Source organism: Terrapene carolina, unplaced genomic scaffold (genome assembly GCF_002925995.2).
Source record: "Terrapene carolina triunguis isolate 2854851 unplaced genomic scaffold, T_m_triunguis-2.0 Scaffold136, whole genome shotgun sequence".
In the NCBI taxonomy this organism is placed as follows: domain Eukaryota; kingdom Metazoa; phylum Chordata; order Testudines; family Emydidae; genus Terrapene; species Terrapene triunguis.
Window position 1 is genome coordinate 7,271,896 of NW_020664487.1, and position 16,741 is coordinate 7,288,636.

At 40.7% G+C, this 16,741-nt stretch overlaps 1 protein-coding gene across 1 annotated transcript in view; it reads right to left on the reverse strand.

Moving 5' to 3' along the window:
- Positions 1 to 1,154: 1,154 nt before the first annotated feature.
- Positions 1,155 to 16,741, reverse strand: part of GTF2E2 (general transcription factor IIE subunit 2) — a 52,330-nt gene continuing 36,743 nt past the window's right edge. The window contains exons 6-8 of the mRNA XM_026653338.2: positions 12,779 to 12,872; positions 3,531 to 3,646; positions 1,155 to 2,477 (exon numbers count right to left, since the gene is read on the reverse strand). Coding sequence (XP_026509123.1) covers positions 2,358 to 2,477; positions 3,531 to 3,646; positions 12,779 to 12,872 — 330 coding nt within the window. The 3' untranslated portion in view covers positions 1,155 to 2,357. The remainder of the gene's footprint in view (positions 2,478 to 3,530; positions 3,647 to 12,778; positions 12,873 to 16,741) is intronic.

Here is a 16,741-nt window from a genome sequence, read left to right on the forward strand (position 1 = left end):
CACTTCTTCGGATGCATCCGAAGAAGTGGGTTGTAGCCCACGAAAGCTTATGCTCTAATAAATGTGTTAGTCTCTAAGGTGCCACAAGTACTCCTGTTCTTCTTACTACCAATTTAGCAACTCCCTAAACTGGATCAGATTGACATGTGCAATTCCGTATGTGCTGTGCAGTGTTTAAAATGGCAGACTGATTTTTAAAAGTATGTTTGTGGTGGAAGCATAAATATTACCTCATACACTATAAATATACTTGTACACACAAACAAATAATTACTGGCAGCAGAATACTACTGTCATCAGGATGGATAAAAATTAATGATTTTAAAAAAAAGAACACCCCAGATTTAAATAAACTTATTTAAAATTAAATTTGAACTTATGACATGTTAAAACCTAAACTACTTATATTACAATAATTTAAAATAAATACAAAACCTAATATTAAGCAGTACATGTTTGCTGCCAAGTTTTAAAGAAAGTTAAACCATTGAACTGGTGGAAGTCACTGTCCAATTGGGCGTTGAAAAAGCAGAAAAGCTTGTTTTCCTCTTCCAATATATAAATAAAAACTAGGTGTAAGAGGATGAGATCTACTAGTTCTAAAACCTTGAAGGACCTGCTAACCAGGAACTATCAGTTCAGTTAACCAACTACAGATAATACTCCCTTTGTTTAATAAATCAGGTAGTTTTAAATACAAAACATGTTCTGATAAACTTTGATAACCTTTTCCCCATGTATCCAGCACTTTTAAAGTAGTTTTATTTAATAAAAACTTGTAAAATGCTCTTTTGTGCATTTTAATTTAATTTGAATTTCCATGCAAATAGAGTGTGACACAAATCACAAGTAAATAATTAATAATCATCTAGTAAATAAGGAATGTATCACTCACCTTTTTCTAAGCATCAAAAATGTAAAAATTGAGAATCTGAATAAATGTAAATTAAGCTATATAATTACTTTAATAAATGTGTATAGTAACTTCTGGGTTAGCAAGAAGCAGCACCACATTTGTGTAAAGGCTATGTTTAGTTACAAATAATATGATTTACCGGTTACCAACCAACAAGAATCAACCTTTCTTTAGGAAAATAACTAAAAAATATAAATGCAAAACACAATTACAACTGATGAGTTAAATGAAGGTTTACTGCTTGCTGATTTAGATCAGTGATTTAAACTGTTTTGATTTCAATTAGTCCACCCTGTCTGTCATCCTTACTGTTTAACTTTGAGAAGAGCGACTGCTACTCCCTAAGGTGCAGGGCATCTGCTGCTCACTTGTGATTCTATAAAAAAAACTAGTGTTAATTGCCCTCCCATTCATTATAAGTTAGCCAAATTGTCTATATCCCACTGGTAAGTTTCACAGGAGTAAACACATACATATAGAATCTTGTGCATATTTACATTTAGGGTGTTATTTTTATCCAAGAAGAAAAATACAAGGCATTAGCTCAGAGCAATGAAAACTGAACCAATACTTTGGATTTTTTAATTCAAAAACTCCTATCCTTCAACTTGTGAAGGAAAATGTGACATCACAACAGATGTTGGTTATCCCTTAATTCAGTTGGTCTCTGAAGAAGAAATGTACTGACGCCAGTTTTATAGGCTTTATTTTTTTAAAAAAACCTGTCCCTTTTAGTAATACATTGTCATTTTATTTAATGTCTGACCCTTTTAACCCATAACACAGAATTGTGCAATGCATGTGCCTCCACTACAACAATGTCATCAGCAATATCCCGAGGGCAATTTCTGATTAGCATTGTGAGGTTGCAGCCCCATTTCCAGCACGCAGCCTGGTGGGAATTCTGGTGGTGTATTTCCATGCCAAAGCCTCAGACAACATCAACTTTCATTAAAGCTCAATGCCAAAGCAAAGAAGAAATATACAAACTGGGACTGCGCTTGCCTCTTTAAACAAATGCTTCTGCAATTATGTTGTATGTTCTCTTGGAACAAATAAAATGAATATTGTATTCACCTCTACCTGCAAACCCACTCTAAAGCAATACAAGAAAAATCCCCTTTAAATCATTGAGAAGCACGGTGAAGCATTTACCAGGAGCTCTACGTTTACATGCCCTGCATCTTTTACCCCCTAGTGGCAAGAGGCTGGCCTTTCAGACCTCTTACAAAGTCACAGTTCCCGTTAGCTAATTAAATTAAAATAAAACTCTACATTTGGTAATTTGTACTTGCTCTTAAACAGAACTGTTTCATCTTGACAGTTGCAGGGATGGGGACACACCACATTACTATATACAGTCAGTCAGTCTTCAAGCAAACATTGAACTCCAGCGACGAAGAGCCTGTATAAAAAAGCATGTTTGTTCCAGAACCAAACTTCACTGCTTGCCAGGAACAACATCTGAGTAATCCTTCAGTACTCCAGCCAAATGGTCATTGTGAGTCTTAAACCGCCGTTTCTTCTGAGAAGCAGGTTTCTTCCTCCTCTGAATCGGAGCCTAAAAGGAGAAGGGAACAGTACTCACAAGGCTGCCACCCAGGTGTACAAGGATCTGACATTCTTACAGAATTCGACATTATTCACTGAAGTCTGAAATGTTGTAGTAAAACAGTGCTCCGGTGGGGAAAGCAGCACCTTATTTCGAGAAATAAGTGACGGCACTTTCTCTCTCAACTTGTACCAAAAGGTCACTTGTTTTAAATATCCGCAGTGAGTACTGGCTGGCTGGAATATTCCCCTCTGTTTTGAGCACCATAGCAGAGTCAATATGTCTATACAGAATATACTGTACACTGCAAAGAAAATATTACATATGCTCTCTACATCTACACAAGATATGGTCAGTGGCAATACTGATTATTCCCAATGAGCTTATATTTAACACCCCAGGGGACTGGTATGAACCTGTGGCAACAGCTATGTGGTGACAGGCACCAAAATATCTAGTGTGGAGATGAACAAAAAACAGGGACAAATTCTTTCTCCACTACCACATTAAAAATCATTCCACGGAAAGGTTGAGAGTCTGAGGTAGGGCAGACAGCAGAGATGTAACACGCTATATATGAATGAATGTCAAAAGTCTATTTTAAGGTGGACGGGGCCTTTATGGAGAGCTCATAGCTATGTTTTGCTCTCCACACAAAAACACTGGTATTTGATCCCCAGCCTTTGTGGTGGGGCTGACTACATGCTTTGTATCAATACTTCAGTTGGCTCTAGCTGGGGGGAAAACCTCCCCACCATTTTAACTGATTTCACCACCCCACCACTGCACGGTACCGCTTTTAGAAAAAGCAACTTGTAAAGCTGCAGTGGCTTTTTACTGTTCCCCCTCCTCCTTGGTGCCTTTTGGATGACACTAATCTAAACATGAACTCATAAAAGCTGTAGAGGTCATAATGCTATAGTGGAAATCGTTAGGTCCAGCCCCACATAAGCAAGAGTGAATATGCGCCATCCCGTTTCACTGATTCTTTTCCATTGGAACTAATATCGTGGAAGCTGAGGAAAAGCCCCATTTGAAAGATTTGTGATTTATAACTCTTACTATTTTCTTTGGTCCGGCTTCCTGCATGGAAGAAATACCCTGTCGTTTCAGATACTCTTCTATTTTCTCCTCATCCATAGAATCCACAGGAATGCTCCTCCACAGCTTCTGAAATTCTAAAATGCCAAACAAAACACTCATTCCATAGTCTGGCGAATGACGCATAGGTAAAAAACCATCCCATTCATGGACAATATGAATATGCAAACATCAACTGCCCAACACTCCTCCATATCATTCTATGACAACACAGATACCAGAAGTCTGATTGCAAACCACAGTAGGAGTAGCATCACAGAATGAGCACACAGTTAGCCACTCTGAAAATGGATTTCTAGAGAAAAGATGTTAAATTATAAAGGGCAGTTGAAACTGACTTCTGTGCTGACTACACCCCAGAGCCTGGCTAGTGGGGAGCACTCTGCAGGCAACACAACATTTTAATATTAACTCAATAATGATTTTAGCCTTTTGCTTGGCACGTATGCAGCTCTTTAGATCTTCAATGTGCTTTACAAACCTCAGTTCAAAATATCCTGATGACCCATTAACTCCAGCCAGAGACAGCAGCTTAATTTTCTGAGATTCGGCTGCCCTTATCACAGGAGACTTGTCAGCCTCCTACTCGAATTTAATGAAGATTTGAGACATTTACTGCATCAATCTGGTGGATGATATTACCTCTATAATATAAACAATGCCATACAGTTAATGGATTTCTAAAGTCCTTCCTGTGTTAGAGAGAGAGAAGCTATCTAAGAACCCTGGAAGCAGGAAAAAAAGAACAGAGGGGCAAAGTCTTAATTGGAGCAGCTGTCATCCACAGTGAAAACACTGTGCATCATGTAAAGTTTCACAGATTCTCTGGAATGCCTTATCCACGAAGCGACTGGTACAATCCCACCTCCCTTCATTCCATGGGCATTAAGTTAGATATACCCTGTCAGCAGGTTTGGCTAACAAACCATAAATAAAACACAAGGCACACAATGCTGTGTAAGACTAGATTTTTTGAATTTCCATATACATTTAATATACAGTTGTCAAAACAACTGCAGCTCATATGTCCTCAAGAAGTTATTTTATGCAGTAGGGTTTAAAACCTTGATGCTGGTAAACACCCACTGACGTTACCTGCTTCAGACACACTGGCTCCATTAGCACTTACTTTGTTTAACTCCAGAACACAGTTGCTTTGGGGGAAAAAGGCTTACAGCACTTTATAAATTCAGTTACTGAAACATTAACGTTTCTGCTAAAAGACTACATCACACGCTCCTCAATATCAGTTTTCTTTCTTTTCCCCACCAATAAAAAAGGAACTATTTTAAGCTTTCCACAGAACAAAGCTAAGGAGTTTTAACAATACAAAATAACCGTGTTTCTGATCATGTCACCCGTGACGACTGGGCTAGTAGCATAATCAGCTTAATTTTAAAGCAATCCTCCTTTCTGTCAGTGGGCTGAAGAACCCCACCACAAATGGACTGGTTTTAACTTGAAAAAGTCATTTCTGACACTGCCCTGGAAATGCATTCCAGTAAAATCTCTCTCATTTCTTCCATGTATTTTTTTCAAAGCAGCAATCACTGTCATACTGGAGGCTGAAGCTGATGACTGTACTTATTACAGCCCTCACAAGTTGTACCTACCCCCCCCCCCCCAATTAATTAAAATTGAAATCCTCTCTCTCTTCTTTCCCAGATTGTAGGCGAGATCCAAGATCACTTATTTTTTGCAAGAATGACTTCCATAGTCTAGGTCCATCTCCTGGAAAGGGTCCTGTCTCCTATGTCTATGAAACTCTTCCACCGGTCGACACTGCTCCCACTACAGACCTCTGGGGGACACCACTATTTACCCCTCTCCATTGTGAAAACTGACCCTTTACTCCTACCCTTTGTTTCCTATCTTTTAGCTGGTTATTGAGGACCTTCCCTCTTATCCCATGACTGCTTATTTTGCTTAAAAGCCTTTGTTGAGGGCCCTTGGCAAAGGCTTTCTGAAAGTCCAAGTATGCTATATCTGCTGGATCACCCTTCTCCACATGTTTGTTGATCCCCCTCAAAGAATTGTAATACATTGGTGAAGCATGATTTCCCTTTACAAAAGCCATGTTAACTCTCCCGCAACAAATCTTGTTCATCTACATGCCTGACAACTCTGTTGAAACTAATTAGTTTCAACTAATTTACCTGGTACTGAAGTTAGACTTAACAACCTGTAATTGCAAGGATCTCCTCTGGAGCATTTTTAAAACAATTGGAGTCACATTAGCTATCCTCCAGTCATCTGGTACAGAAGCGGATTTAAGTGATAGGTTACATACCACACTTAATAGTTCTGTAATTTTATATTTGAGTTCCTTCAGAACTCTTGGGTGAATACCATCTGGCCCTGACTTATTACTGCTTAATCTAGCCATTTGTTCCAAAACCTCCTCTATTGACACCTCAATGTGGGACAGTTCCTCAGAAGACATGATCCCCTAATCCCCATAACTTAACCAGTGAGGATCTGATGATGTCAGTAATGGGTACTCATTTCTGGAATTCAACAGAATTCTCAATACAAGCCTATTATGGCTGAGAATCCGACCTCTTTTAGGACATGAGGTAAGATGAGTCTCTGGATGTTTCCTATTCCCCTGACAACTGGTACCTTGGCTGGTTGGTACCAGAACCTGGTCTCATTAGGAAAGTGGTGCTGAATGATGGGAACAGGAAAGCAAAGTACTACTCTATAATTTGTGATAAACAATTTCCTCAAATCACTTATTTCAATGATGTCCACATTCTAAGGTGCTAGGCAGTTTAGAAATGCATGTAATAAGTATATAGAATAAATTCCAGTTAACTACACAGAGCTTGGTTGTGGTATGCTACATTGCTTTTCGAGGCTATTCAGTACGTGGCTGCATACATGTGGATCAACAGCTTTTATCATTTATGTGATACACACCCACATACGCAATAGTCAAAATACTAAAACTTTTACATGAAAATGTAATATTATTTCTACAGTGCTTTATAATGAATACAAATCATTTGTCTCCTTATTAGAGCTCACGTTGCGTAGACAAGACAAGAGTACAAGTACACAACCTACTAACAGTTGTGCCCAATGATGGATTCTGGTGTTTAAGGGTGCCAGGGAGAGGAGGAACAGTTAATCATATTGCACAATCTTTTCAAGAACAAAGTGAAAAATTAACACTGGAAAATAGACAACTTCTGATGTTCCAAAAATCAAAACAAAAAGTTGGTACCTATGGTTCATTTTTAACCATATTTCATGTCTCTATTTTTTTATACCCTGGTTATAACTTCATACCCATCTTTTTAAAGCAGATGACCAACATGAATATAAAATCAATTAGAAGTCAACTGTAAAACAAAAATTGACATTGCATGCAAATAGATAATGAATAAATGAATCCGCTTTTGCAGACTGGTTATGTAATATTCTGCAACTCCTTTTAAAACAACATTGCTTTAAAAATCAAATTGCATACAGAGATATTGTTTGGACTGGATATTTTCACCAGGCTGCTTTTTTTCGTGTTTGTTTGCAGATGGACATTAGCGCCAAAGCATCTCAGAATTATATTGGAACTATTTAGGAAAGTCAGAGTTCACAAGCATGCATTCTACTGCAAATAGCAGACACTAATGGATTTGTTTAGTTCTGAACTTACATGAGTAAAGCAGAGAATGAGTACACAGCTATCATCCTTCTCTAGGCCCATATATGCTAACAATTTGGATTTAGGGTGTCACCAAATGGATACAAGAAATATATTCATCGTCTAGTCAGGGAACAAGGAATCAATGCACCACCAGAAATTAAACTAAACACAACCAGACCTAAAAAAAGCAAGCCATGCTGTTTTACTGGTATAGAACCATCTTGCTCCCCAACTTTGCAGCTGTAGCAGCTACCAACTAACAACTGGAAACTGCGAGAGCAGAGCCAGGTCTCGGGTGTTCTGGTTCTTGTAAAATTCAGGTTAAAATTGGCAAAACCTGAATAACTAGGTTTTTTAAAATCTGGAAATTTTTCAGAGGTTTTCAATAGGAAAAACAAAAATGAAGGGCCACCCTACCAATCCCACATGTATTTGCATTTTGAACCATATCAGCACTTCCAGTGTTGATAGAAATCTCTTCACAGCTATTTAAGAAGAAAATCCCCCAAAGTACTAAAATCAATACCACCTACACTACACTCAAATGTGAAAGGATGTTATACAGGGGCAGCAATTTCTTAAATGTATTCAATTTCTTTAATAAGTGTCTGACTATACTAGCATTTCAGCATTCGCCCAGTGCATTGAGACCTGAGATCAAAGAGAAGTGCTTTAACACCCTCCGCAAAAGTGCAAATACTTAGCTTAACTGCCGGCGGTGCCTGAAATTTGGCATTACTTTTCTAAATCTTTTTTTCTATATTTTAGAAAGAATTGATTAATTACCCAGGAAATTAAAAAGGAACATATGCAGTCTCAACCTTCTTTGGCTAATCACATTCCCCCTTTTATGAAGGTCATTTCATAATACAAATTGCCCCAGGGAGAGGGTAATTTAGGTAAGAATTCTGCACCACCCCAAAACGACAATAATTCACTAGTTCCAAACAATCAGGGAAAATGATGTAGAAAAACTTGTTCAAAACATATTTGAAATCCTTCCCTTCTAGGGACGGTCTCTAACAAGCCATTGAGAACACAATGTCGATTCAAACTTGTAGAACATCCTTTTGTACAACGGTGCATCCAGGAGCACTGAGTCCACATTCCAGGATAAACTATTGAACTATTCAAACAATGAACAATGAACTACTCAAAAAGTTAATCACCTGCTAGCTCAGACTGAGCATGCCGACATTTCAGGGTTTGGTTTGGTTTTTTGTTTATAACATCAAGGCTTCTTACATGTACATAATTAGCTGAAATGTGATGGTAAGCAGAGTGAAACCTGTCTTAAGCAACCAACGTACGCACACAATTTTTGTTGATCCTTTAACAGACGTGGCTCTCTTAACACTGAGAAGAATTGTAGTCAATACACTTGAGGATACTTTGGGGCAGTCTCAGGCCAAGAGATTGCCCCAAGAAGCAGCACCCTCTTGTACAGGTTTCACAATATCATAGCATGATTGGCTAATAAGCTCTACTTGAATTAAAATGTCAGTTTGGTGATTAAAAAAAAATTAAATTGCATAGATGGATCATAAAAGCCATAGATCAGAAACTGTTCAGCCTCCCTCCCAGCCAGCGCAGAGTGGAGGGCAGGACAGACATGCCCTTTTTGTATGAATGAAAATATGGGGTTATGTTGCCACCTGTGGATCAAAGTAAGAAATGCCACTTTGTACTACAACTTTATATAATCGTAATTTCAGTACTGGTCCATTTATCATACATTTTAAACGCCTAATTGTCAGACATCATCACAGGATCTCAACTAGTTTTAAACTATCTTCCCCCTACCAGTTAAACAGCTTTTGTCAGGAAACATTACCACCACCTATTGGGAGGGTCAAGTGATCTAAAAAGGGGAATAAATTCAGCACTAGATAACTGATCTTAGCAAAAAGCTTCTTTTACAGAAAACTGCTCAGCCCATACATTTTTAAAAATGGTGTCCTACGCTATATATCACTGTGAAGCGTGGCCATGCCTTTGCTCTGTCTAGCCCAAAGTACAAAGGTATGGAACTTCTCTGTGGTGGAAAGAAACGTTCAAGGTATTTAGAGCATAAGTAAAAGATTAGAAGGTTTTCTTTTCAGCAGCACCACGGCCACATCCAGCACAGGTTTAACTGTATTTCCAACACGCCAGATGGAGAAAGGGAGAATTCTTCCAGGAGAGCTGTATCCATTCCAATCAATTCTCCTTGAAACCAAGCCTTGCTTCTCTCACTCCCTTCTTAGGCCAGGAGCAACAGGCTCAGCTGAATACATGCACAGTTCTTTACACACGGATAGCGAATGGGCCTGAGTGGGTGGAGGGAGTCACTTCCAAGTCTCTTCTCTAATTTCACGAATTCTAGCCCTCAAGCCCTCTACAGCCATGAGTACAGGAATGAGATTCATAGAGTGTAAGGCCAGAAGGGATCATTAGTAAGGCTACGATTTAGACACAGAGGTTGCAAAAGTCACAGAATCCGTGACTTCCAGTGACCTCCATGACTTCAGCCTGCAGCAGATGGGAGTACTCCACAGCTCCCGGCAGGGGCACCCCACAGCTCCTGACTGTCACAGGCGGACCCCCAGAGCTGCGGGTGGCAGGAGTACCCCACAGTCCCCAGCTCCTGCAGGCAGCGGGGTCCCCCGCAGCTCCCAACCATGGGTGGCGGGGGACCTTGGAGCGCCGACACCCAACCCGCAGTGGGGGCCCTCGGAGCTCCTAGCCACCTGCACAGCTGCCCCACTGCAGGCCGTGTGGGGACCCGCAGATCCCCATATTTTTAATGAAAGTCACGGGCAGGTCATGGCTTCCATGAATTTTTCTTTATTGCCTGTGACCTATGACTTTTACTGAAAATATCTGTGACAAAAGCTTAGCCGTAATCAAAAGATCATCCAGCCTGACCACCTGTATAATACAGGCCAGGGCAGAAAGTTTCACTGTTACTCCTGGACTGAGCCCAATAACTTGCGTTTGGCTAACGCACATCTTCTAGAAAGCCACTGAGTCTTGATTTCAAAAATATCAAAAGATCCACCGGGGTGGCTTGTTCTAATGGTTAATCACTGTTAAAATTTGCGCCTTGTGCGGAATGAATTTTGTTATGTGCACCAATATGGAGGTGATGTGTGACACGACCCTGTGTCACACATCACCTTCATATTGGTGCACATAACAAAATTCATGTGGCGGGGTGGGGCCGAGGGGTTTGAAGTCTGGAAGGGGGCTCAGGGCTGGGGTGTGGGGGGGTGAGGGCTCCGGCTGGGAGTGTGGGCATTGGGGTGGGGCCAGGGGATGAGGGGCTCAGGGCTGGGGCAGAGGGTTGGAGTGCGGGGGAGTAAGGGCTCCGATTGGGGGTGCGGGCTCTGGGGTGGGGCTGGGGCGGAGGGTTTGGGTGCAGGGGGGGGTGAGGGCTCTGGGATGGGGCCAGGGATGAGGGGCTGGGGCGGAGGGTTTGGGTGCAGGGGGGGGTGAGGGCTCCGGCTGGGGGTGCAGGCTCTGGGGTGGGGCTGGGTTGAGGGGCTAAGGGCTGGGGCGGAGGATTGGGGGGGTGAGGGCTCCGGCTGGGGGTGCAGGCTCTGGGATGGGGCCAGGGATGAGGGGCTCAGGGCTGGGGCAGAGGGTTTGGGTTTCTACGTTGGGGTCCCTCGTGTAAATGGGCTGCTGGGGTTTTAAGCACTGGGTCATCTTTTGAACAGGATTAGATGACACAGTGCTCATTTTAAATTAGTGAGCAACCTGCCCTAGGGTTTCCAACATTGCAACTAATGGTGGAGCTGAACAGTGCTAGGCAATGGTGGGAAAAGAATTCCCTGTGGTAGACAAGGCTGAAAGGCTTACATCTTTGCCTGCCAGGCATAGTTTGGGTTGAAAATTTAAAGACAAAAAAAGGAAAACATGGAACTTAAGTCTCAGACTCACTCACCAAAATTTGGAGAGAGCTACAATTTTCTTATGTTTTAGGTGATGCAACTTCTAAAATCTCTTCCCAGAATAAAGCTATTACTGAAAGTGTAAACGTACCCTGCAAGGAATCAATCTATAATATGCATTTTCACTTGCTGCATTCTCTTAAAAGATCAATGAATGGATCACTATACATTTGCTCAACATATTTAACTTTTATTTATTGCTTTAATGGCCCTGTGAATAAATTAAATTCAAAGTTCAATGTAAAACTGTTTTCATTTCTTCTAACTTAAGATGCTATCTTAGGCACTATTGTACTATATGGATAGCTCCTCTGAAGATAAATTTTCAACGTAATTTAATTAATCTTCAGCATCTGGTGCAAATCTGACATGTAACCGTTTCTCCTGCTGTACCAGAAGAGACCTGAAGTTGCCAAGAGTAGAACAAATGCTATTTTGGCAATTGCTGCACGCACTGTTGTTGTAGCTGTGATGGTCCCAAGATATTAGAGAGACAAGGTGGGTGAGAGGTTACATCTCTTACTGTACCAACTTCTTTCGAGCTTGCACAGAGCTCTACTTCGTTATGGCAAGTACATCATCTGAAAGTATGCCTCTGCAAAGTTAGGTCGGCCCCCTTGTGTGTATGCCTTAGGATACAATCTGTAATTACATGATCACACACTACTTTTCCCACAGGACCCTGCCTCATTCAGTGCACAGAATGGAGACACACTTAGCCACTGGGTTTCACAGCTATTTGCCAGACAGCAAAGGAACCCTCAGGAATCCTGGGTTGAGTTCTGTGTTCTGGAGAGGAGTCTGCTCTAGTAGTTATTGTCCCTTCTGATCCCGGCGTCCCCCACCCCGTCCCTCTTCCCTTATTCTGTCCCCCGCCCTCTGCTCTTCATGCCCAGCTCCTATTCCCCCACCGCACAACTCCTGACTCTGCCCTCTCCTGCCTGTTTCCCCCGCTCCCTCTGCTCAGACCCATGTCCCTAGGCCGTGGCTCCCCATTCCACTCTTCTAACAAGATCCATACTTTGGGGCTCATACGCTGCCCTGTTCCCTTTGTGCCTATCAGGTGGTGGAAAAGGAGCAGAAGCCATCCACAAGATTTTTGCTGAGGATTACAGAGTACGTTACTGTTTTCAATATAAGAGTTCACTAGTACAGTATTATTATTATTAATTTGCATTACTGTAATGCATACGAGCCCCAGTCCTGGACTGAACCCCATTGTGCAAGGCGCTGTACAAGCCCAGAACAAAAAGACAGTCCCTATCCCAAAGAGCTTACATTCTAAGTATTCGACCTCTTCCATACGGTGACCCTGTGTTTCCACAGAAAAGCTCTGAGACCCTCCTCCCATCTAGCTATAAGGAAAGAAGGATAGATGTGACCCTCCTGAAACCTGAGATTTGCTATCCAAGGCTGTGAACCCACCTCATCATCTCTTAGGTCAATTGATTTAACAAAACATGCAATTTGAGATAGACTGGGATTTATTTAGCATTTTGATTAATCGAGGTGTTTTAAGAGACCATAATACCTAAAGATTACTTAAGTACAGGTGCTTAAAAAAAACAAATGGAATACACATGCAGATCAATTACAAGTAGAAAAGTTATAAAGAACACACCTACCTTCATCTACTGTAAACTGACAGCTCTTGTCGTTGTAGAAAAGGATTTTTTTCTTATCAGGACGAGTAATAAAGGTGATCTGGTCCCCTAAAGCCTCAAATGCAAATAGAAAAAAAGAAGTCAAACTACTAGTGTGTATTTCTGGTATTTCTATTTATAAAATAAACATACTCCAATTTTCTGCTGTGTCAATTAGCTAGGGAGCAGGGAAAAACCTTTAACATTATGTCTTGTAAGATGAACTCTCACTTTGCAGTGAAATATCAGTTTTGGAGGATGATTGTGGCATTAGATTGGTACAGAAACATGTTTTGAAGCCACTCTATCAAAATGTGCCTGGGTATTGAATGATGAGTATATTCCTCAGGAGTGAGCCGAGTATCATGGGTGCCTGGCAGAAAAAGGAGACTGAGATACCAATTATCAGCGGGATAGCCGTGTTAGTCTGGATATGTAAAAAGCAACAGAGAGTCCTGTGGCACCTTTAAGACTAACAGATGTATTGGAGCCTAAGCTTTCGTGGGTGACATGCATCCGACGAAGTGGGCATTCACCCACGAAAGCTTATGCTCCAATACATCTGTTAGTCTTAAAGGTGCTACAGGACTCTGAGATACCAATATGATTTTATATGGTCACTATAAGATCTAGAGCTTGTAACTAAGCAAATGACAGATTCATGTCTGATGGCGGATATTAAAACTCTAACAGAGCTCAATTACAGAGTAGAACTGAGTACAAGCTTGGTGTGCTTACATGGGTTTCTATTTTGATAAAAATAATACATCAGATAAAGTACTAAGAAACAGTATAAGACAATGTAACTACCTCATTCCCAGAAATTAAAAACAAACGTAGGAACTTTTAAAAGATTCAGTCCTGAGACGGAAAGAACTTTTCACCCACAGTTCTGCAAGGGACGGTGACCTTCAAACCATTCCCCATCTCAATAGAGTGACCTTCCCCAAACTAATCCCAAGGTGAGACGGCTTTGGATTTGTGCATCACTTTGGAAAATTGTGGCTAGCAGCAAGGAGACAGGCCAGGTAGAGCCATTACTCCTCTTCCATACAGTGGTAAATACCACATTGTCTATCGCTCAGCTAGAGTGTATAAATTATATCCTTGCCCTCTTCTCCAAAGACTGTTGCTCCTTGGATGAATTTGACAACTACCATCCTAATGCACTTCAAATGCTAACGCAAATTTATTCACTAATCTATTCTCTGCCAGACAAATATGGCTTATGCCCAAACTAACAATACATGACTTCGTGGATTTTATTAAGCATCCCCGAAGTACTGATTCTTTTCATTGCTTTAGTGTGTTTCACTTTGGTACAATTCCAAATTCCCTGACACTAAAAAAAGTTCTCTGATTGAATCAAATGGTTCCATTTAATTATAGCCATGAGAAGAATGGGATTTTGGAAGCATTTGCCAGGATGGATTTTTGCCACATACAAAGAAGCCATATAGAGAAGTTCAACAATATTTTCCCATATCCTCATTACTCTTCAACCTGTCAAATGCTCACTGGTATATAGGATGCAAACATGTGAGACCATGAATGAGGGTGAGGAGGATATGATAATACGGAGGAAAGTTCAAAGGATGAAGATGACATCCTTCACACAGATGCGGAGATCAGCTCTCTGATGCATACTGTGCTTTCTTTGTTGCATGCTTTTAGCTCATGGATTTTTTCAACTTGAACTTCAAGATGATCTAGCTTTGTCTGTTCCTCTCATTGTTCCATCAACATGCAAGGAGGACATAGGCACAGGTTCAACTGGGTGACTAAGAACAGTTACCACTGAAACATCATCTCTGCATCTTACTAAGTACAGGGCTCCGCGGAACACAATTTCTGGACTGATAGCTGCTGTGATTGTCCCTCCATTGCCAGACATAATTTTGGTCGTCTTGGCCATGACAACAAATATTTTGATGCCAATTTCTTGACGAGGCTGAAGAAGCTACCTGAACCATCAGAATCAAGTATACCTCTGGCAAATCTCTCCATTTGTTTTTTCACCAACATCTGCTATTTTCAGTAGACTCTTGAACATCTGATGTTACTTGCAGTCCAGTAGATACATTGATAAGCACTTCTGGATCTGATTCAGGGCCAAATGGGTTTTGTCACATTGTTGATGACATGGTTGGCAAGAGCTGTAACATGCTCTTCATCCGTCTTCAGTGCAGAGGTATATACTTGTTTGTTGTCTTTGTCTTCACTATTTTTTATTAGGCCACTTCTTTTGCTCATAACTTTTGCATATTCATAATATGAAGCTGTGTACTGTCATTTCTAATACTAATATTGACCTGTGCATAAGTGTCACTGAATTAAAAATCTAGTTTCTAGAACATTTCAAAGGCTAGTACTGCATGCATAGGCAACTACAAAATAAAACCTTCCACGAGGCAGACGAGATGCTACATCGTATGTATACAAACTTATGAATGGAGAAGCATTACATTAGGAATTCATGTACATTTATATCGACCCACTATGTAGTACAAATTATGGGCATGCAATCTACTGCTGCTGGTGCACAACCTTCAGTGAGACTCATCTGGTCAGCAAATTTCAATTGAAAATACAGAAAACTATTATAATCACTTGTGAAACACTTTGACAATTAAGAATATGTGACGTGAAAACATTTCATGTTAGTATACTGCAAAACGTTGATATTCGCCATTTTTGCCACATGCTAAATAGCTTCATCATTTCTAAAAAAATACTTGCACAAACAAAACCAATAAAATGTTTTTAATACTTTGTCATTTGGTAGCTCTGACCAATAAACACTATATTAAGGTGTTGTATGCAGTGTAGTTGTAGCATGTCAGTCCCAGGATATTAGAGAGACAAGGTGGGTGAGGTAATGTCTTTTATTGAACCAACTTCAGCTGGTGAGAGAGACAAGCTTTCGAGCCACACAGAAGAAGAGCTCTGTGTAAGCTCAAAAGCTTGTCTCTCTCACCAGCAGAAGTTGAGCCAATAAAAGATATTCCCCCACGCACTCTGACTCTCTAATATTAAGGTGTTGAAATTAACTTAAACAGTGAAAATTCATAGTCCTGTTGGAGTGTTTCTGGAACTATGAAAAAATGATACTGTCTCATTTTGGGTACCATTATTTCACCTCGCTTACAGGCTTACTGCACCACTTGCCAGGTCCACATCATAGCCCATCTAAATGTACATAACATAAGCTTTCAAATGATATAGGGATGTGGGCGCGTATAGGTGTGACAGTCTGTATCCCCATGTTCACCCTTTTTACAAGACTATGATGGATTTTGTACGAAGTAGGCCTTGTGAGGTATCACTTGAAAGCTCATAATTTGCTGATAATTCCTGTCCTGGAAAATACGTGTGGAGACATCGTACGTAAAGTTATAAGATTCTACTGTATAACACTACTGAGACATGTTCCAAGTTTAGAAACGCAGCCACAAACCAGTTCCTCAGAGACAAAAGGCAAACCGATGCCTTAGCCAGGTGTCAACAAAATCAAATGGATTATCACCTGGTTAAGTGGACATTCTTCAGCAGGAAAAAGGGTGAAAGAAAGAAATCAACATTTTGGCAAAGAAAGAGCGGGAGGTTCCCTTCCTCACAGACCTCCTGTCTCCTGAACCTCAACTGGAGAGGATTTTCAAAGAAAAAGAGAACTATAAGAAAGGGGGAACAGATGCCCCAAAAAACCCCTCCCTTTCTCTCTGCCCCTGGCATCAACGACACCTGAAGGACAAGGAAATTAACTCTGAACAGGGGTGGGGTCCTGGCTGAAAGAAATCCAGCCAGTAAGACTGCTAAAGCATGTGGTGAGAGAAACCTTTGCTCTGAATTTATTTAGCTTGTCAAATTAGATATTAATTGTGTTTTATCTTTTATTTTCTTGTGACCAATTCTGACTTTTATGCCTCATTACTTGTAATCACTTAA